Here is a 26,322-nt window from a genome sequence, read left to right on the forward strand (position 1 = left end):
TCCCGTGGCAACAAATTCCCAATTCGAACTTCATTCAGAATGAGGGGAGATGGGAAATGGGAAAAAACTCGCACAAAATTGTATTCAGAATACGAAAATGTGGGAATGGGAAGAAATTCTCAACTCCCATGCGTTGAGAATAAGGCTTTTAGTGTAGGGATTAATTGTGCTCTCTGCGGCGATCTAGCGTTTTTCAGAGCTTTAGCTCAGTATGGACTTAAAAAAATTAAAACGATCTACGGAAAGCCCTTAAAATGTGCTTAAGCGTGAACTTTGAAGTTTTGTTGGGGATATTGCAGTTGCCCGGTATAGTTCACCTCCGAACTTTATTTATGTAAATAATAGTATGAAGTGCAAAAATTAGGCCAAAGTCCGTCATTCCCTTCTACAGTTTTGGAGCCCACCAGTCAGTTTAGTTGGTTACCGCAGAGTTTTTAGAGCTTCTCAGGAAGTATGGACTTCTACAAAAAATATGTTATCATTGTAATCAGGACCACAAACTCTGCCTTCACTGAAACTTTTTTTAACTTTTGCGAGAGATATTACTATGAACAATGATTGCACCAAATTGGTTCCTCCCTTAAGTGTTATACTCAGATATAGCTTCCTCATATCAAAGTGAATATTAGGGTGAAGATTTTTTTTATAACCTCGTATCGCTGTATATTTTGATAAACAACAGAAGCTTCGCAAATTGTCGTTCAAATATAAGTGGCCCATAGATATCTTTGGATCTGTCTACAGGTATGACCCGAATAATCAGAATTTATTCCCATAAAGAAGAACAACGTGTGTAAAATATTAATTTTTATTTCAATTTTATTTTTTTATTATTTATAATTAATAATTAATAAGTATTTGTAGCTTAAACTACTTAAAGAACTCGTTTTGTAATGTTGGCTAATTTATTGTTGTTGTTATCTATCGTTTTTCTATCCTCCATTATCCATATTAAAAAAAGAATTACTAATATCTTGTGCATTGTTGTTATTGTTGATTTATATAACAATCCTTATGTACAGAGAATAAAATTATTAATTAAGAAAAAAAAGTAACTTTGGAGAGTGTGAGAGGAAAAAAACAAGGGTATCAATTTTTTTTAGGTAAAACTCTTGTACTTCTTACAAACTAAAAGAAAACTCTAACTATGGAGAAAAACTGTAAAGAAAACAAAAAAATAAGGCGAGCAATTCGGAACGCTTATAAAAAAATATTGAATAAACTTACAAAACTAAACATGTTTGTTTTTTTTCTGGCAATGCCAAATCTTTGAAAATCGTTCAACAATTTTTGTTTTTAATTTTTTGGGTTTTTTACGGTAAATAATGGCAATTCAAGTTAAAACATAATTAAATGTTTGATCAGTCCAAAGAAACAAAAAATCAAGTTGTAGAGACTATTTGTTGTCCTAACTAAGTGTCTTTTGTTTTGTTCTACTAAAACCAACAACAAACAGTACAAATGAGACCAAAAAACTCAGTTGAAAAAATAAATGAAACTATAAAACCTGCCAGTCTCTTTTGTTTGTTTTTTTTCTGCAAGAATCGGATGTAACCTTAAAGCTAAAATGTTGAGAAAAGTGGGTGGTGGAGAGTGTTGCATGAATATGTATGTGTGTGTGTGTGTGGTGGAATCTTAAAAACTACAAAACCAAAAACGAAAACTTAAAAATTTAAAACTAAGCGTTATGATGTCTTAGCTTTGGTAGTTGTGCTGCTGCTGCTATTGTCTTCTTCGGTGCTGTTGTTTAATTTTTTGCTTTCGCCATTACCGCCATCATCATCAGCATCAGCATTATTGTTGCCGTTATTATCACCAGCGGTTGTATTGTTTATTTGTTGTTTTGGCGTTGCATTTGTATTCGTTGACGACATATTATCCAGAGATTTATAACGCATCTGTAAGGTGAGGCCTTCATCTTCAGGTGTTACACCACCACTGACATTATTTGAGAGTGGTGTTCGTCCATCGATATTGTCAATAATTGACAAAGAACGTGGCAAATTAACTGGTGTTTGCGGTGAACTACGAGCCTTCAAATTTTGATGTTGTCTTATGTCCAAACTGAGATCAACTTCTATATCGGAATCCATTTCATTTTCCGACAGGGATAAAGATGTTCCGGTACGTTTCATTTTAATTTGGTGCTGCAAAAAAAAAGAGAAAAGATAAGATTTATATAAGAAGTTTCCCATTTAAAGGAGTCTATTGTCTCCTTAATAGAAACCTATAAAGTATCCTTTATAGAAACCTATAAAGTAACCTTTATAGGAATCTATAAAGTCTACTTTAGAGGCTGCTATAAGATCTACTTTATAGGAGCCTAAAAAGTCTACTTTATAGGAGCCCATAAAGTCAACTTTATAGGAGCCTATTAAGTCAACTTTATAGGAGCCTGTAAAGTCTACTTTATAGGAACCTAAAAAGTATACTTTATAGTAGCCTCTAAAGTCTACTTTATAGGAGCCCCTAAAGCCTACTTTATGGGAGCCTATTAAGTCCACTTTATAGGAGCCTATTAAGTCCACATTATAGGAGCCTATAAAGTCTACTTTATAGGAGCCTATAAAGTCTACTATATAGAAGCCTATAAATTCTACTTTATAGGAGCCTATAAAGTCTACTTTATAGGAGCCTATAAAGTCTACTTTATAGGAGCCTATAAAGTCCACTTTATAGGAGCCTATAAGGTCTACTTTATAGGAGCCTATAAAGTCTACTTTAAAGGAGCCTATAAAGTCTACTTTATAGGATCCTATAAAGTCTACTTTATAGGTGCTTTTAAAGTCTGCTTTATAGGAGCCCATAAAGTCTACTTTATAGGAGCCTATAAAGTCTACTTTATAGGAGCCTATAAAGTCTGCTTTATAGGAGACTATAAAGTCTACTTTATAGGAGCCAATAAAGTCTACTTTATAGGAGCCTATAAAGTCTACTTTTTAGGAGCCTATAAAGTCTACTTTTTAGGAGCCTAATAAGACCACTTTATAGGAGCCTATAAAGTCTACTTTATAGGAGCCTATAAAGTCTACATTATAGAAGCCTATAAAGTTACCTGTATAGGAGCCTATACAGTTACCTTTTAGGTGCTTATAAAGTTACCTCTATAGGTGCCAATAAAGTTGCATTTATAGGAGCCTATAAAGTCTACTTTACAGGAGCCTATAAAGTCTACTTTATAGGAGCCTATAAAGTCTACTTTATAGGAGCCTATAAAGTCTACTTGGGTGCCACCGTGGTGCAATGGTATGCACGCCCGCCTTGCACGCAATAGGTCGGTGGTTCGATTCCCCGGCCAGGCAACATCAAACATTTTTCAACGGTGGCAAAATACCCCTCAGTAATGTTGGCGACATTTCCTGAGTATTTCAGCCTTGTAAAACTTCTCTACAAGTGGTGTCTTTAGACACGCCGTTCGGACTCGGCGATAAACAGTAGGTCCCATATCATTGAGCTAATATGAATCGGGGTGCACTCATTGATATGAGAGAAGTCTCCCTTGTCCCGTATGGGATGTTGTGGAACAAAGTTTATAAAGTCTACTTTATAGGAGCCTATAAAGTCTACTTTATAGGAGCCTATAAAGTCTAATTTATAGGAGCCTATAAAGTCTACTTTATAGGAGCCTATAAAGCCTACTTTATAGGAGCCTATAAAGTCCGCTTTATAGGGCTTATAAAGTCTACGTTATAGGAGGCTATAAAGTCTACTTTGTAGGGGACTATAAAGCCCTCTTTATAGGGGCCTATAACGTCCCCTTTATAGGGGCCTATAAAGTCTGCTTTATATGAGCCTATAAATTCTGTTTTATAGGAGCTTCATGGGCTCCTATAAAGGTGACTTTTAAGACTCCTACAAAGTAGACTTTATAGGCTGCTATAAAGTAGACTTTATAGGTTTCTATAAAGTAGACTTTATAGGCTCCTATAAAGTAGACTTTATAGACTCCTATAAAATAGACTTTATAGGCTGCTATAAAGGTGACTTTATAGGCTTCTATGATGTAGACTTTTAAGTCCCCAATAAAGTTGACTTTATAGGCTCTTAAAAAGTAGACTATATGTATATGCTCAACTTTTCTATAAAAAAAACTTCTCTAGTCTCCTATAAAACCACCTGAGAAGTCAAGTCTAACTAAATACTCACCCTATTATATATCGATGGTTCCGATATATAACCATCATAATCTTCATCTTCACTATAGAAATAGTGGTTATGATGTTGATCCATCATTGTATGCAACAGCGGATGATCCAAATCGGGTATTTTGCATACAATTTGAGCTAAATCAATGAATGTGTATTCACTCAATGAGGCGTGATTATCCTTCTTCGGTGGCTCCTTATTAAACCATTGATTGAAACGACCCAAACGCCCAGCCTTTGCCATACTTTCAAAATAGTTTTTACCAAAAACATAACCAACATCACGAATCTCATCAAAACTGCCAAAGGCCAGGGTCTTGTATTTGTCAATTGGCGGGCGAATGTATTCACAATAATCGGAATTTTTCACTTCCTGTAAAGGGCGAAAATTTTGGTAAATTTGTGATTAGTGAAAAAAATTTTGTAGTCTCCATCCACTTACCTCCAATTGTCGCACACATGAAACATAGGCTAAACGTGATTGTATATCTGGTAAATCGGGTACTTTAACCGGTGATGTAAATGGATTCCATTTCTTATAGAGTAGCCACCAACCGGACAGATCATCACCATAATTTGTCAAATCGGTATCATCCTGGGAGCCGACATCAATGGCTATAATGTGGGCAGCACCTAAATTTCGCATTACATCGGCTAGTCGACGTTGAAATAAAGATGGATTAGATATCACAAACAAAAACCACTTAATATTTCTGATTTAATGCTATACTATTTGAATAGATAACTGACTTAAATACTTAAATCTAAGTAAGAAGTGCTATAGAGAGATCCAATAGTTATAAAATATAAGATTGGTGAATAGGATCTTATTTTTTAATTGCATTTTAATAATATCACGCCTTATAGCGCCGTTTAATGATTTATAAGGGTGTACTGAAGTGTGAACATAATATGATCAATGTCCAGACAGAACACTGTGCGCCTTAACTAAATTTAAATGAAAGGTGCTTACACCTGGGAAGTTTTTGCGGATTCTGAAACTACAATGTTCATAGATGAGAAAACTCAAAAAACAAAAAAATCGCTGATTTGGAAACCACGAGCCGTATCACAATGGGACTAAAGAAAATGTTGTAGCAGTGAAAATTCTCTATAAGATTGACGTTAATGATTTTTTCCTAGGGTTTACCATTTTTGAGATATTGAAGTTCAAATTGGGACAATGGACTGACTGTATCGCCTCCTTATAAAACAATGTGATGCAAGGAGCGCCTCAACTAACTTTAAGCGAAAACAGCTTACATCTGGGATAGTTTTGTGGATTCTGAAACAGCAATGTTGTTGGATGAGAAAAAACCAAAAACAAGAAAAATCGATGTAGGGTTTTTTTAAATAAGTCGCGGTCAAAGTTCACATGTTTAGGTTTATTTTAGGTTTTCGCGATTTTGCTTGGAAACCGCAAGTCCTATCGAAATGGAGCTGAAGATAATGTTGTAGCTGAGAAAATTCTCTAGAGGAGTGACGTTAATGATTTGTTCCCAGGTTCTACCATTTTTGAGATAAAGAAGCTCAGGTTACATCTTTAGGTTTTTTGCTAGAGTTTCGCTTTCTGCATGAATACGGCAAGTCTTATCGATATGGAACCTGAGCAAATCTTATAGCTGTGAAAATTCTCTACAAGATTGTGTGATTTGTTCTTAGGCTGTACCATTTTTTAGATATATAAGTTTAAGTTGGGCAATTGCAGTCATGGCATTGTTTTATAAGGAGACGATACAGTCAGTCCATTGTCCCAATTTGAACTTCAATATCTCAAAAATGGTAAATCATAGGAAAAAGTCATAAAGGCCCATTAGTCCCATTACGATACCACTCGCGGCTTCCAAGTAAAAATTCCTTAAAAATGCGAACTTAGACCGCGATTTATTTGAAAATTCCTCCGGTGATTTTTTTTCTTATCTATGAACAATGTAGTTTCAGAATCCGCAAAAACTTCCCAGGTGTAAGCACCTTTCATTTAAATCTAGTTAAGGCGCACCGTGAGAAGCTTGTGTTAAAGATGATTAAAACTTCATGCAACTTAAATGAAGTAATTAGTTCGTGGTTTATACGCAGATATCGTCGTCAACCTAATCATCTACTATGACAACCAAACCTCTTTCATTTCAAGAGAACTCCGCGCTCGCCATGGCGGAGATTATAATATTCATTATAGGTAGTGAGCAAGCATGTGCCACGCTTTCACGCGTAAGAACGATAAAACTTGGGTTGGGCGAGAAATTTCTCCAATGTCGACGGCCTCAGCATACGTTTTAAGGACCATGATGTACGAATCTGAACCTTGTATGTCCCGACTTTTTATAGACGTGTAGTTGTACACTAGGGTTATGACAGCAATGTGATGATTGGATTGACGCAATTGAATGGAACGGCCATCGTACAACACCATCGAGATATTTGCATGTGTTTTGGGAAGTTTCGCAAGATAGAGATTGCACAATATGGGTGAAAAGGCCCTCCTTGCGATATTTGCCAACGCGTGACATTGAATGATCAATCACTTTGAATTATTTGGATAGATCAAAACTGCCACAAAGGTTCATTTTGGCAACCGCCGTTGATTTTGGCCATTTGTAATCTTAGTCGTAATTTTAGTCGTCATCTTCTGCAAAGCTGTTGTTGTACTCTTTCCAAAACGAGGGCTTTGGATGGCTTGGATTTGGAGATAACTGTCTCAACTTCAATAAATATAAAGGAGATACCAGAAGCCCCACCAAAAACGTTTGAGATATGAGGAGGAAAGGTATCAAGAGAATGGAGAGGAGAAATGTTTTGCAGTCGCACTTTTCAATAGTTTGCCCATTAGTCATTTTAGATGATCACCGCGGGATTTTTTAGAATTTTCAGACCATTATATTTTGATTTATGGACTTGCTCACGAAAAACATTAAGTAGCTGTAAATAGGACCACAAAAAGTGCCATCGGTAAAAATGTCAAAACTACCCTCGAACTGACGTTAAACGAAACATAAACTTAATTTAGAAGTTTGTGAGGAAGAGAACCGGAATTTCCATCATGGAACTAGATTCAAGTTTAAAAATAATACAAAATTGTGCAAACGTACAATTTTCAGCCACTACTTTCGATAGTTATAGCGCCCACCAGCCATTTTAGTTTATAGTTATATACGGGACCACATGGGAAACCACATTGAAAACTGCACTTAAAGGGAAAAATTAAAGTTTTTGTGAGAAGGGTACCCGAAATTGTTGTCTTGGAACTTGAAAGAAATGTTCAGTCCAGAGACCTTATTTTTGTATATATAAGGTTCATGGACTAGAACAATGTCTACCTCTGAGTTCGTGAGGGACAGGAGTAGTTCGGCGGCAGCTGCTTTACAATGATGCAGATTAATCTGCAAAATGCGTAGCACCTGCCGCCTATCTACTCCTACTGATTTTCGCGAGGTGGAATCAGTCGGAACCGAACCCATCCTGAACCAAAGTTCAGTTTTCCCTCACGAACCTTAAGGTACTCCTCTCGTGAGGAGTCTATCACCATCTTGACATCCATCCCTCCATTCTCCTTACAAGGGGTTAGACTCATTACAGTCCAGTCCTTAGTAAGGAGACCTGGGTTCTGGAGCTCCAGCATCCTCAGCAGAAGTTCCTTATCCACGGTAGGTGGGGGAACCCATGCTGGGAATACCTTCCTAGACGGAATCTCCGTTATAGACACCGCATCAATTTTTGCCCCCTCCCAAAGTTCATCAAAGCCATTAACGGCCTTCTTAAGGTACTCTTGCGAGCTCCTGTTAAGACATTTAATAACTTTAACTCCCTTATGAAGGAAGGCACCACCAAACTGGCGGTCACCCTGGTTCGCCTCAGTGGACACAATGGCTAAACGAAGCCGAGTCTCGAAGAGCAACCAGTGACTTTCGCTGATTTTCCCGAAGGGGTCAGCTGGGTCGATGATTGCAACTAGGAGCTCGTCATCGTTTGCCACCGTGGCCGTTTTGGCGTAGGGTTTCCTACGTCCTTGATCACGGGCCTTGGTAGCAGCTTTTCCTGAGGAGGTGGACGCCTTCTCAGTACTGGTGCTACTTCCCTTGGCTTTGTGAGCAAGGACACCAGCATAGGAGTCCGCCGTGTTGACCGTCTCGGAGATCATCGTCTTCTTTGGCGAAGGCTGTGGGCCTTCTGAAGAGCGAACCCGCTTCACAGTCTTTGGCTGCGAGGACTCGTTCGTCTTCTCCGAAGTCGATGGTGTCCCAGTCAATCCACCCGTCGTTACTCCCGAGTGGCTTGCGCAGGTCTTAGACACCTTCTGTTCATCCGCTTTACCCTCGTCAGTTGGGGTAGGATCCGGATTTGGGACAGTCACCTTCTCCAGTTGACTACTCTTACGAGAATCTTTTGGTGTCGGATTATGCCCCTTATCCTTTTCCAGTCCTTTCTGGCTCGGGTTCGGCTTCGGAACAGCTTTAGGTTCCACCTTGCTGCCAGAAGCAGCAGGATTCACCTCCACCTTTTTGCTTGTTACCGCAGGAGGAAGATTTTTTCCACCAAGAGCTCGCATCTGGGTGCATCTGTATAAATTCTTTCAAACTTCCTGATGTACTTGAGCTTGCTCTTGATGAACATAATCTCCCTCTTAGTATGCGAGCTCGCGTCCCTTCCCACGAACTTGCGCAGATACGAAGCCGCACGTTTATAGTGCCTCGTATCTGAAGCCTCTTTGGCGGAGATTGCGGCTGCGTCGGTGTCCGTCGATGAGGTTTTCTTGGATTCCCCAACGCTGGCCGGAGACTCAGAGTCAGTTGCAATTGTTGGAGTTTCCGTTAATTCCCCCTCGACGGTCATCGACTTAGAGACAGTGGCTGTTGATGGATCCTCTTTTGATTCTCCATCAACATCCATTGACTCCGTGGCAATCTGCCTATGAAGCTTAGTATCGGCTAGTGCCGATACAGGACCAGACTGGTTTCGACTTGTCTGTGGTTGCGAACCTAGGTTCACAACCTCTTCGACCACATCACCGTCAGTGGACATGTCATCGTCAGACCTCCTTGTTGACTCAGCTGGGATCACCGTAATGTCCAGTTCATCGTCAGTGAGGGTGAGATTGTTTAGCATGTCCTCTGATGGTATGGTCGGAACAAGTCTCTCCAGTTGGTCAAGGAGTTCCCTACTCTGTCTCTCAAGACTGTCTCCAATCACTTTGAGGTGTAGGTCGTCCCCGCCCAAAACTCCAGTCCTGTCAGCCGTGGACTGATTAACACCAGTTTTGGCTAAAACATTATCCTTTTGAATATCCGGTTCGTCAACAATAGTTCGGGTTGCATTTTCTGCACTTGTAGCAGTTACGGCTGTAGGTGCCAAGGCATCCACACCTAAGACAGCCGGATCACAATCGCTTGATCTCGACGGCACGTGGCTTGTGATCTCACCAACGCTTACCGCCGGTACTGGGTTATTAACTCCCTGCACCGTAACTTTACTCCTTGTTCGTCTTTTACCCATCTTAGTTGATTTATTTAAGGGAACTACCCAGATCCAATTTTGGTCCACGGGGGGTTTGAAAGAAAAACAAACCCCCAGGGTCTCTGAGATATGTGGGGACAGAAACACCTTTAGTTTCCCTCGGGCGTTGCTGACCCCGCATAACTCAGAGACCCCCTTCCCATCCGCCACCCAGGAAGACACGCCCAGTAGAAGATTGGCAAGTCCCGAACTATGAATAGATTTCGAAACGCACCGACCTTTTGCTTTTTTCTCCAATTTTGGATGCCATGTTTTGTGATATCTTCTTCAACTTGGTCTTTCCATCGGAGTTTTGGCCTTCCCTTGGGGCGAATACCGTCGAGTGGTTCGTATTCAAATGCCTTTTTGGCGGGGGCATCTTTATCCATCCTGCTGACATGGTCAAGCCAACGCAATCGTTGTAGTTCGTCCATAAATTGTTGTATTGGTCCATAAATCTTTCGAAGAATTTTTCTCTCAAACACACCAAGTTCTGCCTCATCTGCTTTCGCAAGTACCCATGCTTCAGATCCATACATAAGTACGGGTAGTATCAGTGTCTGGTAGAGTGACGAGAGGTAGTTTTACTATTAAACGGTTTACTTAGACCAAAGTAGCATCTGTTGGCCAATATTATTCTTCTTTTGATTTCAAAACTGATGTTGTTCGTTTTATTTATGGCGGTGCCGAGGTAAATAAAGTCATTTCACCTCAAAATTGTAGTTCTGAACATCAACCATAAACTTTGTCTTATCGCCGTTGACTGCCAGACCCACTTTGGCAGACTCTTTTTCAATTTTCGCAAAGGTGGCTACCACCTTGCCTGAAACCTCGTTTTGTTTCAAAAGGTTCCGAGAGGTTCTTTCCTACTTTAACAGCTGATCTTGTATTAGCCAATGTCACCCTGCATAATCGTATAAGTTTTGCAGGCATACCAAACTCAGACATGGCTTGAAACACCTTTGATCGAATTGGGCTGTCGAAGGCGGGCCCTATAGTCGACGAAGAGGTGGTATGTGTCGATCTGTCTTTCGTGGGTCTTCTCCAGTATTTGACGCAGTGTGAAGCTTTGGTCAATTGTCGATTTATACCAGGTCTAAAATCGCATTGGTATGCCCCGATTATGTTATTGACCATGGGTTTTAAACGTTCACCCAGCACACTCGACAGCACTTTGTATGCGATTGGGAGCAGACTTATGTCTCTGTAGTTTGTACACACCGTCTTGTCTCCTTTCTTGTGTACAGGACATAAGAGGCTGAGGTTCCAATCGTTGGGTATGCTCTCTTCCTGCCAAATTTCGGTAATTAACCGATGCATACTCCTTATCAGCATTTCGCCACCGGTCTTGAACAGTTCGGCGGGCAGCCCATCAGCTCCTGCTGCTTTATTGTTTTTCAGCCGATTAATTGCTGTCATGACCTCGCTTTAGCTAAGTGGTAGACATTCAACGTCGTCGTTTGCGATTGGTTCTGGCGTATTTTCATCGCCGCCCATATTCGATACTAAGAGCATCATGAAATGCTCCTTTCAGATCCTCATTACGCTATCTGTATCAGTTACCAGAATCCTTTCATGATATCTTTGCAGGAGAATGTGCCTGCACCATACCCTTCAGTCTGGTGTTTTACACTCTGGTAAAATTTGCGGACTTCATTCTGACTCCTGAACATCTCGAGTTTCTCACGCTCACGTCTTTCTTGTTCTTTCTTGTTTCTTCTGAAAATTGGCTTCTCCTCTCGCGTCTTCTCCCGATATTTTTCTTTCGCGCTTCGTGTTGCTACTGAATGCAAGGTTGCTCAGTATGCCACGTTCTTTTCTTCGGTAGCCTTACGGCACTCCTGATCGCACCATAGATTTTTAGGTGGTGGTTTTTGATACCCAAGTATGGACTTATTCCCGAAAAAAACATTGCACCGTCGTAAAAGAATCATTTTACGAAAATTTTGAATGAGAAATACCCAAAGGAGTGGACCGATACATATTTTGGGTCTGATCTATGTACGGAAGAAATATTTCGACGTGCAAAAATAGGTAAAAATTCGTTACATAATTTGAAGGTTGCTCGAAGAAGTGGACTGATATGGTTCATCACGAGGTCCAGAGCTTAGACCAAATCGGTTGATCCGTACGACAGACGGACGGACCGCGCTAAGTTGACTCCAAATTGTCTGAACATACATGAACTCGTTAGCCTAAAAGGTGAGGATATAATTAACACCAACCGTAGTTGGTGGTAGGCCTGACGAATTCAAGTCGATTTCACAAAAATTGGGAACTCTATATTGAGGTTTAAATGGACAGCGGAGTTTTAATATCGATAATCTGTAAAAAGATTTGCGAAAATCTGTAAAATTCTATGCGAACAAACTCTTTTATGTTTGAAAAACACATATTTCAATTATTTTTTATTTTGAGCTCACATGGGGTTGCATAGTAATTCAAACGATTTCTTACTTACTTAGCTGGTCCATTACAGAACATTTGTTCCATAGACCGAACTAAGAAAAGATCTCCAATTCTCCCTGTTTAGTGCTCCGCTTTTTGGAATACCGCGCCTTGTCATCTCTTCATCCACTTGTTTGCGCCATCTATTCTTTGGCCTGCCAATTCTGCGTGCACCGCCATGTGGCTCGAATTTATACGCCTTTTTAGCGGGTTCATCATCGCTCATTCTTATGATATGGCCTAGCCAACACAGTCGCTGCATCTCGATACGTTTAACTACATTGATGTCTTTGTATAGCTTATATAGCTTATATAGCTCGTGGTTCATACGACGTCGATATTCACCGTCAACACAGATCGGTCCGTAGATGTTTCGAAGAATTTTTCTCTCAAACACACCAAGCACTGCCATGTCTGCTTGCGCAAGTACCCAGGCTTCGGAACCATACATCAGCACGGGTAGTATCAGTGTTTTGTAGAGCGTTATTTTTGTTTGACGAGATGTGGCTTTGTTTTTAAACTGCTTACTTAAACCAAAGTAGCATCTGTTGTCCAATACAATTCTTCTTTTTATCGCACAACTGATGTCATTTGTTGTGTTTACGGAGGTGACGAGGTAGACAAAGTCTTTTACTACCTCAAAATTATAGGAACCAACTTCAACAGTTGGTACGATCTCAATGGACTCATTGCGCGTCGACACCATTAACTTTGTCTTATCGCCGTTTACCGCCAGACCCACTTTGGCAGATTCTCCTTCGACCTTCATAAAGGTATCGGTTACTTCTTTTACTGATCGTCCCATGATGTCTATATCATCAGCATAAGCAAGTAACATGTGGCTATTGGTGTAGATTGTGTCACTTCTTTTGACGTTTGCCTCTCGTATAACCTTTTCCAGCAGGATGTTGAGGAGATCACACGAAAGGCTGTCTCCTTGTCTGAAACCTTTTTTGGTAAAAAACTCTTCGGAGAGGTTCTTTCCTATTTTAACTGAGGATCTCGTGTCAGTTAAAGTCATTTTACATAGCCGAATGAGCTTTGCGGGGATACCAAATTCAGACATTGCTTGGAATACCTTTGAACGTAGCGGACTGTCGAAGGCTGCTTTATAATCGACAAAAAGTGGTAGGTGTCGATCTGCATCTCTTGGGTCTTCTCCAGGATTTGCCGCAGGGTAAATATCTGGTCAATGGTGGACTTGCCAGGTCTACAGCCGCATTGGTATGGTCCAATTATCTCGTTGACCATAGGCTTTAGTCGTTCGCACAATATTCCTGACACGATCTTGTAGGCAATAGGGAGTAAGTAGACTTATGCCCCTGTAGTTAGAGCATACAGTCTTATCTCCCTTCTTGTGGACGGGGCACAGGATACTCAGGTTCCAATCGTCGGGTATTCGTTCTTCCTGCCAGATGGTGCTAACTAGCTGATGAATACACCTTATCAGCGTGTCGCCTCCGGTTTTGAACAGCTCGGCTGGTAAGCCATCGGCTCCTGCTGCCTTACTATTCTTCAGCCTATTTATTGCTGTCTTTACCTCATCTTGGCTGGGCGGTATACATTCAATACCATCTTCTGGGATTGGGTCGGTGGTATCTTCGTCGTCTTCGGTACTATTGGATACCAACAGTTTTGAAAAATGTTCTTTCCATATCCTGAGCACACAATCTGTATCAGTTACCAAATTACCTTGCTGGTCTCTACAGGAGGATGTGCCTGTACCAAAGCCATCAGTTTGATGCTTGACTCTTTGGTAGAATTTTCGGACTTCATTCTGGTTCCTGTACATCTCGATTTTTTCACACTCCCGCTTTTCCATCTCTCTCTTTTTCCTGCGGAAAAGATGTTTTTCCTCTCTCCTTTTCTCTCGATATCTCTCTCGTGTGCTTCGCGTTGCTACAGATTGTAAAGTAGCCCTTCGGTAGCAGCACGACACTCCTTATCATACCATGCATTCCTTGGTGGAGGTCTCTGGTATCCAAGTATGGATTTTGCGGCTGTTTGCATGGAGTGGGCAATACTTTGCCATTGCGCTGATATGTTATAGGGATGAGGAGTGCTTTGATTAAGCAATTGGGCTAGTTGAGAGGAATATGCTGTGTCTATCTATTGTGATTGCAGCTTACCGATGTCCAACTTCCGTGTTGTGTCTGTTCGCACTTTGTTTGCTATGTTTAATCTGGTACGTACCTTTGCTGCAACAAGGTAGTGGTCTGAGTCTATATTTGCACCTGGGAACGATCGTACATCCAACACGCTTGATTCATGTCTTCCATCTATCACAAAGTGATCTATTTGATTTTTTGTTCTTTGATCTGGCGACAGCGATGTGAACTTATGGACGTCGAGATGTTTAAATCTGGTGCTGCTAACTACCATGTTTCTTGCAGCTACAAAGTTTATCATCCTCATACCATTGTCAGATGTTTCACTGTGGAGACTGAATTTCCCGACTGTTGGGCCAAAGATATTCTCCTTTCCAATTTTGGCATTAAAATCGCCTAGAGTAATTTTAATGTCATGGGCAGGGCAACGGTCATATGTTTCTTCTAAACGCTCGTAAAATATATCTTTGGTATGTTCGTTCTTGTCTTCAGTGGGAGCATGAGCGCAAATAAAGCTGATGTTGAAGAATTTTGCTTTTAATCGAATTACAGCGAGACTTTGGTGAAGCTGGAGACCAAATGTTTTAACCTCCGACCAACTACAAATCCGCAACCAAGCTCGTGCTTTGTGTCATGGCAGCTATAATACAGTGCGTCACCTTTAGGTGTTGTTGTGACGCCTTTCCAATCCATCGTATTTCCTGTATGGCAATAATGTCGGCTTGTAACTTTTACATCTGCCAATGCGTAAACTGCACCTTCTCTATAAAGAGTGCGAACATTCCAGGTGCAGATTCGCAGATCATGGTCCTTAAAACGTTTGCGGGGTTCATCAACTTTAAAGGGATTTGTTTTTCTTTTCTTTCGTTTTTTCATAGTAGTATGCTTTTTTCTAGGGGAGGGTTACTAACCCGACGCCCAAACCCAAGTTTTTAACGTTCTTATAGGTGAACGCGCGGCACATGTTAGCTCACTACCTTTAACGGGTGTTAAAGGCAGTTCCCCAGGTGACACCACGGGGAGGTCAGTGTCCACTTGGGATGAAAGGGGGACCGAGATAAATCCTGGGCTTTGCCATGTTAAAACCGGTCAGGACCGTTGCTTGGTATCTTCCATCCCCTACGTCACCCGTAAGATACTATCTAAGGACCCAAAATCCATGGGTAGTATCAAACGGACCTGGACTAACTCCGGTCTAAACACTTTGGATTTGCTTCATTTCCCGGTTGTGTTGACTTCGACGGAGCCTTGCCAACAGCAAGTCACAGTCGAGTCCGAACTGTCGAGGATGAACAGCTGATTGATAGAATAACTAATCACACAAGAACTCGGTGGGCGATCAACAGTTTCCAGCCTTATAAATCACCGGTACCGGATCGTATAATACCGGCAATGCTACAGAATGTGGCTGAGCCAGCGCTATCCATACTGGTAGAAATTGTTATCGCACATACCTGGTCTGTGGAAGGAGGTAAAGGTGACCTACATCCCCAAAGCGGGGAAGCCATGTCACACTCTACCAAAGGACTACAGACCAATTAGCCTTTCTTCCTTTCGCTTAAAAACGCTAGAATGGTTACTGTATCTTGAAATTAGAACACAAACAAATCTCAATAACATCAGCAAATCACAACATGCCTACACTAAAGCAAATCAGTGGACACTGCCCTGCATGAGATGGTCGGGCACGTTGAGAAGCATATGGAAAATTCAGGCTTCACGCTGGCGGCCTTTCTCGATATAGAGAGGGCTTTCAATAATGTGAAGCTTGAATCAATCCACAATACTCTCAGCAATACAGGTATTTCCTCCATCCTTGTGGAATGGGTTGATGAAATGCTGAAAAGTAGAATCCTCAACTCATGCATAGGAGAGAGTTCCGTGAGGAAATCTGTTAACAGAGGCACTCCGCAGAGAGGAGTTCTCTCACCCCTGCTACGGCTTCTGGTAATTAATGAAATACTTGTGTGCTTCGACCGGCTGAAGATCAAGGTGGTTGCCTATGCTGATGATGTGGTTGTGCTGATAAGTGGCAAATCCCTGCCAACCCTGTCTGAGCTCATGCAAAGAGCCTTAGTACAACTTGCAAACTGGGTCCATAACAACGGTCTGGGAGTAAACCCAGAAAAAACAGAGCTTGTACTATTCACTAAGAAACGCAAAATTCCCAATTTCGAGCCTCCAGTCCTGGACGGGGTGGCCCTGGAACTTTCTACGGAAGCAAAATACTTCGGCACTATTCTGGACCATCGCTTGACATGGAAACGAAATGTAGAGGAGCGAACGAAGAAGGACTCATAGCATCTACTCCTGTAAGAACTCCATTGGGAAAAGCTGGGGATTAAGACCACAGACCATACACTGGCTGTATGTAACCGTGGTCCTGCCCATACTTACCTATGGTGGTCTGGTCTGGTGGCAAGCTCTTGGGAACAAAGCGTTACTCTCCAAATTATCAAGTGTACAAAGAACCGCGGATCGATTTAAAGCACTTCTCAAGCTGCTTTAAACGTCATCCTGGATCTCCAACCTTTGGATATCCTAATCCAGTTTCAGGCGGCGAGAACTGCTTTTAGACTCCGGGAGTCAAGGTGTTGGTATGGTTCACACTTTGGACACTCGAATGTACTAAAACTAATTGATAGTCGACTTGAGTTAGGTACTGGCGCTGGCGTATACTGCGAGAATCCACTACTTAAAAACTCATACAAGCTCTACGATAATTGTAGTGTTTTTCAAGCGGAGATTCTTGCTATCAGGAAAGCACCTGAATTGGTGAAAGGGCTTGAAGGCAGCCTTACAGGACCGGTAACTATATATGTCGATAGTCAAGCGGCCCTCAAGGCTCTCAAGTCATGACCATAAATACAAGAGCTATTCTTGATTGTAGGAGAGCTCTGCAGGATATACACGATATCGTACGCTATGTTGGGTTCCGGGTCACAGCAACATTATGGGAAACGAGGTAGCAGATGAACTGGCTCGAGGTGGTTCTAAGTCTATCGACTTATCAGTTGATGAAACCGTTCGGCCACCGATGTGCCACTACATCGGCAAACTTCGGGAGATCTTCAATGAGAGAGCACATCAAAGATGGCTAATAGGAACCTGGTTGTAGGGTATACAAGGCGATCTGGCTTGTGGTTTCTCGTCGAAGAACGGTTTCCCTCTTCTCACTTGATGAAGTTAGGGATGAAAATCGCGGTGGGACTTATAACAGGTCACTGCAGAGCGAGATCTCTAACTTCAAAATGGGACGACAGTGGCATTGACTAATGCAGACTATGTGAAGATTTTTTGAAAAATACGAACATCTGCTTTGTGGGTGCCCTTGTTGCAAACAAGGAGATACCGAACACTAGGTAGATATGAGATAGACACTCTGACCTTCCGGTCTAACAAAGATCCCATCGTCCTAATCAACTTTGCCAAACATCTATCATGGCTTGGCAAAGGTCCTTAACAACTAATAATAATCAGACTCTCTTTACTTTTCCAGCATCTCCATTCTATCTGCGCTACACCATCAACTCATCCTACACTTCACCATCATCTCTACCCTCTATCACCCTCATCTCGCCATACTGCATTAACATCCTCACATCTCTATCATCTTTTAAATCTTCAACAACAGTCTACACAGCATGAGCACAATGGGCCAACGGACTCCCGAGTGAAGCAGTCACCTATTCTACTAGATGGCTGCGCGCATCTTTAAACCTTACCTAACTTATTATATACTTCTCAAGAAGCTTAGGTTGAAGAAGTAGTTACACCTTTTTACATAAACAATCACCAACAAGTGAAAAGAAGTTGACTCTGATTTTAAGTTTTAATATCGAAAATCTATAAAAAAGGTTTGCGAAAATCTGTGAAATTCTATGCGAACAAATTCTTATGTTTTTGAAAAATACATATTTCAATTATTATTTTTTTATTTTGAAACACACATGGGGTTTAATAGTAATTCAGACGATTTCGTTCGCATAGAATTTTACAGAAAGATGCTGTTGATTTCAATATAAAAAAAAAACAATATTTAATTATACTCGAGCGACTTATATATAGGAACTTATTTCAACAAACGATTTAAAATTAAATATTTAAATGAAACTATTTTTGATTCAATGCAATATGTGCAAAAATATTAGTCAATATAACTTAAAAACTAACTTATTTTTTTTTAATTATCTTAATTATTATAAACTTATTCTAAACATAATTAAACCTAAAAATATGTTTTTACATATTTTTTAAAACAAAAATGCAGTGCGGAAATTCACCAAATAACAATAATCCCATACAAATTACAGATTAGTGTGTTTTACTTTTTTAAATTATTAACACAAAATTTAAATTTAAATCTAAGTACAAAACTCAAAATATGAAAAATAATAAACAAATAATAATTTTTTACCTGGAACATTATTTGTATAACAGCCATCGAGTAACAAATGACCATCTTTATAGTCACAAAACGGTGGAAAGACACCAGCAATGGACATGCTGGCGCGTACATAACGCCACAAGTGACCTATATATGTAGGTGTAGTATGATTGTTTTTTATTTGGCATGTGTGTGTGGAAAATTTGTGGAAAAGAAAAAAATATATATTGGATATAGAAGGACATAACAACAATGACAAAAAACATTTATAAGAAGAGTAAAGAAAAAATGAAAAATAAAATTGCTATACAACAACACACCACAATATATAAACAAAAAAAAGGAAAAATTATGAAAAAAAATTAAAATAAAATAATAAATACATTATTGCAGATTATAAAAGGAAGTGGGTGGTAGTTGAAGTGTTAAATACTTTTTGAAACTTGTATAAAATAAATTAGGTATTTAACAATGTCTTTATCGTGTGAGTGTGTGCTATTTTTGTGGCATGACAACATATTTATGTTTTTGAAAGGGGAATCTATTACAATAGTTTACAATGCTTACATTTTTAGATTCAAAATTTTGATTTCCGAATCCGGTTTTTATGAAAGATGTCTTTATTATTTGATTTCGATGAGTTTCAAACCCACATAAGCAATTATTTGTGAATATTTGTGAAGGAGGTACCGAAAGTCCATCTTCGGCTTTGATTAAAGTTTTAGAGCAAAGGTGGGGCCAATGTGAATCACTCCTTTCGGTAGTTACACCAGCGGTGGGCACACCAGCCATTTTAATTGGTCAGCGCAGGATTTTATAGAAAATAACTTATATCGCAGTAAACAGGCCACAAGGAGTACCTTCGGTAAAAAAATTCTCGAACAGACCTTAAACGGCACTTAAGTGAAGGGAAGGTACCCGAAACTGTTTTCCTATATAGACCTTCTTGACAGGTACGTATGGACAAATTTTACTGTCAAAAAGGGGTCCCTGTTTTAATTTACAACTATCCAGACAGGTTCGAATATTTTTGAAATTTTGTTTTAAGACAAACTGTCTGGTGTAAACGCCTAGTAAATGAGGGAGCTAGAGCAATCTAATGAAAAAAGAATCAAAACGATGCAAGAGTAGATCTTAAACTTCATTTTTCCTAGGGAGGTACCCGCAGGAGTGGTCCGATATAGTCCATATTCCAACCTGATGCATGACTGGATGAAATAATATCATGTGCAATATGCATCAATCAGAAACTCCCTGCAATAATTATCTTGCAGATTTGCCATTTTGGTTGGTGACGTCAGGGTTTTTTGGAGCTTTTATGCTAATATCTCAGGTAGTATGGACTTGCGCAGGAAAAAATTGTACGGTCGTAAAGGGAGCCGCAAGGACAACTTACTGAAACAAATTTCAAAACGATCCGAGAGGAGCTCTTAAACTTCGCTTTATCCGAATTTTGTGTGGGAGGTACCCGAAGGAGTGGTCCGATATAGTCCATATTTCAACCTGATACATGACTGGATGAAATAATATGATGTGCAATATGCATCAATCAGAAACTCCCTGCAATAATTGGATTTACCATTTTGGTTGGTGCCGTAAGGGTTTTTTGGAGCTTTTATGTTAATATCTCAGGACGTATTGACTTGCGCAGGAAAAAAATTGCACCGTCGTAAAGGAGCCACAAGGACAACTTACTGAAACAAATTTCAAAACGATCCGAGAGGAGCTCTTAAACTTCACTTTATCCGAATTTTGTGTGAGAGGTACCCGAAGTATTGGAGCGATATAGTCCATATTCGGACCTGATATATTAAAGAAATGTTACGATGTGCAAAGTTGATACGAAATCGGTTAGGTTGGGTTAAGGATGTGTAGCTATTTAATACCTCGGAGACCGTTGGTCCATTATCAGTTACTCCCTTCGAGAGTCAGCGTAAATCTTACTCCCCTCTTAAACTTTTGTGGGAACTTGATCAAAGTTTGGATAAAATATTACGAAGTGCAACAGTTATTGTGCGCACCAGTCAGACCGCACGGACGGATGGACAGAGCTAAATGGAAATTAAACGAATTTCGTCCAAACTTACTTGGACTCTAAAGCCATTATTTCGAAAGAAGTTAGCATGTTACTCAGAGGTTTTAAATCTGGGCCTCGAACAAATGTGCGAAGGGCTGATTAAATGTTGATATCCGAAGCAATCAAGGGACGTGATTCTAAATCCCATGATGTATTGGTTCAGTTCTAAGAGGTTGGAACAGTCAGAGAATTCTGTATAATGGTGAGCATGCTTACGATTAAGGTACACGAAGTAAACTCCATCTAGAAGATCTGGGAATGTATACAGAGTAAGGCACCAATGAGGGTGCGCGAGAGAAATATGCAAATATCTGCCACTTTATCTACTTAATCTACGGTCACATTGTTTACCACATGGGATGCGTAGTTGAGAATTGAATATCCAGATGGAGGCGTAGAATATTTTCGACCACCTGCTGCCCCAGAATGTGCGGGGTCAACATTGATAGCACGTTTAAGATGGCCGCACATGCAAGTAGGAACAAGGTTCCCAAGTCCCGATAGCTTTTGGGGTCTGGGTATATAAACCTTGTTGACCACATAAAAACTCATAGGTCGGTCAGTGGTAAGCTATGAGAATGTTGTCCGCGAATGCAAATGCAACGCAATCGAAGTACATTCAGATCATTCAGAGGGTAGCATAATAAGTGCCACAGGGTGTCACATCATGTCTTCACTAGTCGTGTAAATGCAGATGAGGTCATCTGCGAGGACAAATCGGAGTTCAATGCTCGATATCGAATTGATGCTGAGCCACACTGCACCCGTGTTGCGGCCAGAGGCTGCCACCTCAGAGTACACATTTTTTATACCCTCAGCATTTATGCTAACGAGGGTATATACACTTACATACGGGCAAAATGTGCCTCGCCGAAATAATGGTTTTAGACCCCAAGCATGTTTGGACGAAATGTGTTTCAGACGATTTGGAGTCGATTTAGAAATGTCCGTCCATCTGTCTGTCTGGCTGGCTGGTGCGCACGATAACTCTCGAACGGATAAACCGATTTGGTCAAAAAGTTGGCTATCAGTTCGAAAATGTTCGCAAGATTTGTGCGCACGATAACTCTTGAAGGGAATAACCGACTTGGTGCATACTTTGCACATAGTGAAATTTCTACCAAACTTAGATGACGTTCCAATATGGACTCAATCGGTCCACGCCTTCGGGTACCTCCCACACAAAATTTCGGAAAAGTTCAGTTTAGGACCTGCTCTCGAATCGTTTTGATTTTTGTTGTAACAACTTGTATTCACGACCCCCCATACGGCGGTACAATTTTCATCAGTGGCAAAACCATACTTCCTGAGAAAATAGCCCGAAAAGTTAAAAAAAAAACCTTATGACACCGTGCGTTGTTGTTGGAGCGCAATATAACTCTCGAACGGATCTGCCGATTCGGTCCAAAATGTGGTCTTCGTAATATTTTGTGCAAACTTTGTTAAAGTTCGAAGATAAGCCATATCGGTCACTACTTCAGGTACCTACCTCACCCACAAAAGTTCAAAAATGTTCAGAAAAATTGTGCGCACGATAACTCTTGATGGGAGTGACAGATTTGGCCCATACTTTACACATCCTAAAACATCTACCAGATATTGATCAGGTTCGAATATGGTCAATATTTCTCCACACCTTCGGGTACCTCCCACACAAAATTTTGGATAAATGCACTTTAAGACCTGCTCTCGAATCATTTTGATTTTTGTTGAAGCAACTTGTATTCGCTGCCTCAATTACAACAGTAAAAGTTTCTTCTGGGGCAAGTCCATACTTCTTGAGAAAACAGCCCGAATTTTGTTAAAAACCCCTGTGGCACCAAAATTTTTATGGAGAGCTGGAACCGAATACTGCGTTCGACCAAACTTTGGATATTAAAATATTTCTTCGAATATTAGATGAAATTCGAAGGTGGTGCTTATAGGTCCACTCGTTCCGGTACCTTCCCCACAAAAGCTCGAAAATATTCGCTAAAATGGTACGCGCGATTTCTCATAGACGTAGCAACCGATTTGGTCCAAACTTTGGATCCATAAATATTGTCGAAACTTAGTTTATATTCAATTGTGGGCCCTATCTGTCCTATCCTTTTGGTACCACCCACACAAATGTTCAAGATTTTTGTATGGTTAAGGGTCTGTTCGAGGATCCTTTGGACATTTTTACCGAAGGTTTACCTAGTGCCCCTTTTACAGCGATATTATGTTTTTCGTAAGATAGTGTGATAAAAAAACCCTATCTATCGTTATCCCCGCAAATTTTTGAGCTTTAATCCTATCCATACTTTTGTCGGTTCATACGCCCAAAAATTTGTAACCCCCCTAAATAAATAAGTCCACACAGGCTGAGGGTATATATCTGTCGGCAAAGCCGACTGACACTTTTTTACTTGTTATTTGTATCGTTTCTCTGTGTTGGGAGCAGCATTACCTGGATTCTTTTGGTCCGAGCTGGGACTGAGACCAACTTAGGACCAATATGGATGTGCTCAGTTTATCACATCGGCATTGCAATTGACTCCAAGGAAATAGTGGATTTAATGATTCGAAAGAATATCAGGGTCGCGGCGATGCAGGAAACCAACGCTGCAGTTGTGATGTTTACAACGAACTGAGCAGGGATCGCACCAGAAGTGGAGGTGGTACTTAGCTTTCCTATTGCACCAGTCTGTTCAATACAGACCTATCTCGCTTGAGCCTGCCTCTAATGACCCGTACATGGAATGTATGAGGGTATCAGTCTGGTGTGGAAGTGCCGAAGTAGATTTGCTGAACGTATGTATGTATAACCGTCTGGTCTTGGGGACATTAATGCTCATCATGAATTGTTGCAATCGGTCCTCGTAAACGACCAGCAGAATGATAGCTCTACGTTTTGTACGTTCAATAAGGACCCCCTACCAGAATTAGTGGAGAGTGTCAAAATTCGCCAGACATAACCATCACGTCAACTGGCCTTACAAATGACGTTACCTCGGAATCCGTCGTTTCTCTTGGGTCAGACAATCTCGTTGTTTAGCAGCATGAGGACAATTTGCTCTCCTCAACGTTCTTGAATTCGAGAAGAGTTTCACTCGCGAGTGGAACTCGAGCGAGTATTCGGTGCTCTGCCAACGATTAAATCACTCTCGAACCCTGGAAAGAAGGAAGATAAGACCCCACATATGTACGTTTGGCGATGCTGCGATGACTGATCCAAAGAGTTTCGGCTTTAACGGAACAAGTGGTTAAATAATGTGAAGTGTTGCAACATTGGAGTCGGAATAAGTGAACTATCAAAGCTCCGATTTATTCTCGAGTGAAAAATGGGGGAGGTGCTAATTTTTTGTATACAATTTTTTTTTGGTGTGTATGGTATGTTTTCGTTTGATGGGGGGAGGGGACACGTTGCTCTCCTCAACTTGCTCGAATTCGAGAAGAGTTTCACTCGCGAGTGGAACTCGAGCGAGTATTCGGTGCTCTGCCAACGATTAAGTCACTCTCGAACCCTGAAAAGAAGGAAGATAGGACCCCACTCACTTTTGGCGACGTTGCGATGACTGATCCGAAGAGTTTCGCAAGCAATTTTTATTGACAGTTTTAATCGACTGTTGAGCACCCCAGTAATGAGATTCTCTAAAGCATTTTTTCGTTACCGACAAAAATCGGTAAAATTGAAATACTTATGATTTCGGAAATTAGCGAAATTCGTGGGTATGTTAGCGACCAAAATAAAGTTGTCGCTAAGTCCTACCGATAGCAACAGTGGTTCCAACCTTTAATCATAATTTTCCATTTCAATATTACCGATTTTAGTTGGTAACCAAAAAAAATGCGTTAGAGAATCTAACTACAGCAGTGACAGGACGAAGAGAAGAGTACTACGTCGCATTAGATCTCTTCCTGTCGTGGATGAACCACCACAATTTACAATGGATGATGTTGCGAATGTCATCAAGAAAGCAAAATTATCCAAAGCGTTGGACACTGATGGTGTTGAGTATCTCACCAAAGTTCTCAACCTATTGCTGGCCATCCACATTGTTCCCCAAGTCAGGAGAATGGGCAGGGTGGTCCCGCTACTGAAGCTAGACAAGAATGCCAGCAAAGGTGAATCATAACAGACCGATATCGATTTTGTTGCCCGTAGCAAGGAACTTGAGGCTTCATTCCTCCCCAGCGTCCGAAACAGCCATCCAGTTGCCGATCATCAGCATGGGTTCTGTAAGCAGCACGACACAACAACAGCGCGCATCTCCACACAAATTAGTCGAGAACTCAACCAGAGCAAGTCCAACGTCCAACATTAATGTGTCATCTTTCATAAAAATCCGAACTCAAACCATAAGTTTCCTCATTATAAACTATTGCTGATTTTTTTGGATTGCTGTAAACTTTGGGAAGAATAATTTTTGAGGTTATATTTCTATATTTCGGTTACACATTCTGAGCTTTTTACATTTGTTCTAAATAAAGAAAAAAAGTAACTTATTAATTAAAATAAAAAAGTCTTCCATAAAACCAAACAAACTAAGATTTCACTAAAAGAAATTAACAATTTGTAACAAAAAAAATAATAATGTGGTATACTTACTTTCGATATTCGTCTACTCCTTGTTGGCAATTCTTCTTCTTCAAAATCCAACAAAATTAAATACTTAGAAGTCAAGTCAATTCAAAAGTAATTGAAATTTAAAAAGCAAAACAAATCTTAAAGAAAAGGATAGACAAAAAGGGGGTAGAAAATTGATATTTTTTATGTGGAAATTTCCGTTACTGCATTTTTGTTTTTTTTTTCGATTTTATATTTTTTACTAAATATTTAATTCTAACTATGCGTTGCTTTAAGCCAAATTTCTCTCAATAAAAACACATTACAAAAAGTAACAACACAACAAAAAACAAAAAAACATTTACCTGGTAAATTATTTACATAGCCACCGTCCAATAGCAAATGTCCATCTTTGGGATCACACAGTGGCGGCATATAACCGCTAAGTGACATGGATGAACGTACATAACGCCACAAAGATCCTGTATGGGAAGTTTATAAAAGAAAGAAAGATAGAAAGAGGCACGGGGGAGTTTGAAAAAAGAGAGAGAGAGAAAAACAGCAATAACAAAATGATAGGCACATGGTCATACAAAAAAATATTTGATTTCTAATATCAATAATTACAAAAAAAACTATTTTTGGCAGGCATTACTTTTAAGATTTTCTTGTAAGCAATTTTTTGCTGTTGTTTTCATAGATAAATGGATCAAATTACAAATGGTATACCAAACAATACACATACGAATATAGCAACAATACACTTCTTAGACATAACCAAATTTTTTGACCATTTATAAAAGGCGGAAGAGAGACAAATATGTATCCAACAGTACCTTAGTACTTAGAAGACATTCAATAGTTTGACGACCTACACAATAAAGGCGATAAGGAATATTAAAAACATTTAAAATAAAAATATTGTAAAAATTCCCAAAAATGACAACTAGATCAACATATACAGATTACTGGAAGTTAACGTAAAAACCAGTAAGGAAAGGATCAAAGTCGGGCGGGGCCGACTATATAATACCCTACACCACTGTGAACATGTAAAATATAAATCGGAGCTATATCCAGATCTTAACCGATTTTGATATAATTTGGCACATTTATTTCCAGACCAAATTCAGTCACAC

At 40.1% G+C, this 26,322-nt stretch overlaps 1 protein-coding gene across 4 annotated transcripts in view; it reads right to left on the reverse strand.

Moving 5' to 3' along the window:
• Positions 1-805: 805 nt before the first annotated feature.
• The window catches only part of sws (patatin like phospholipase domain containing sws), a 98,512-nt gene continuing 72,995 nt past the window's right edge, over positions 806-26,322 (reverse strand). For 2 of the 4 annotated variants that reach the window (XM_073976662.1, XM_073976664.1), the window contains exons 6-9: positions 18,606-18,722; positions 4,588-4,799; positions 4,147-4,518; positions 806-2,147 (exon numbers count right to left, since the gene is read on the reverse strand). In XM_073976662.1, coding sequence (XP_073832763.1) covers positions 1,686-2,147; positions 4,147-4,518; positions 4,588-4,799; positions 18,606-18,722 — 1,163 coding nt within the window. In that variant the 3' untranslated portion in view covers positions 806-1,685. Of the gene's footprint in view, positions 2,148-4,146; positions 4,519-4,587; positions 4,800-18,605; positions 18,723-25,548; positions 25,666-26,322 lie in introns of all 4 variants that reach the window. The other 2 variants (XM_073976661.1, XM_073976663.1) reach the window with 1 other exon arrangement.

This window comes from Musca autumnalis, unplaced genomic scaffold (assembly GCF_047663935.1).
Source record: "Musca autumnalis isolate F117 unplaced genomic scaffold, ASM4766393v1 scaffold_3, whole genome shotgun sequence".
Taxonomy (NCBI): domain Eukaryota; kingdom Metazoa; phylum Arthropoda; class Insecta; order Diptera; family Muscidae; genus Musca; species Musca autumnalis.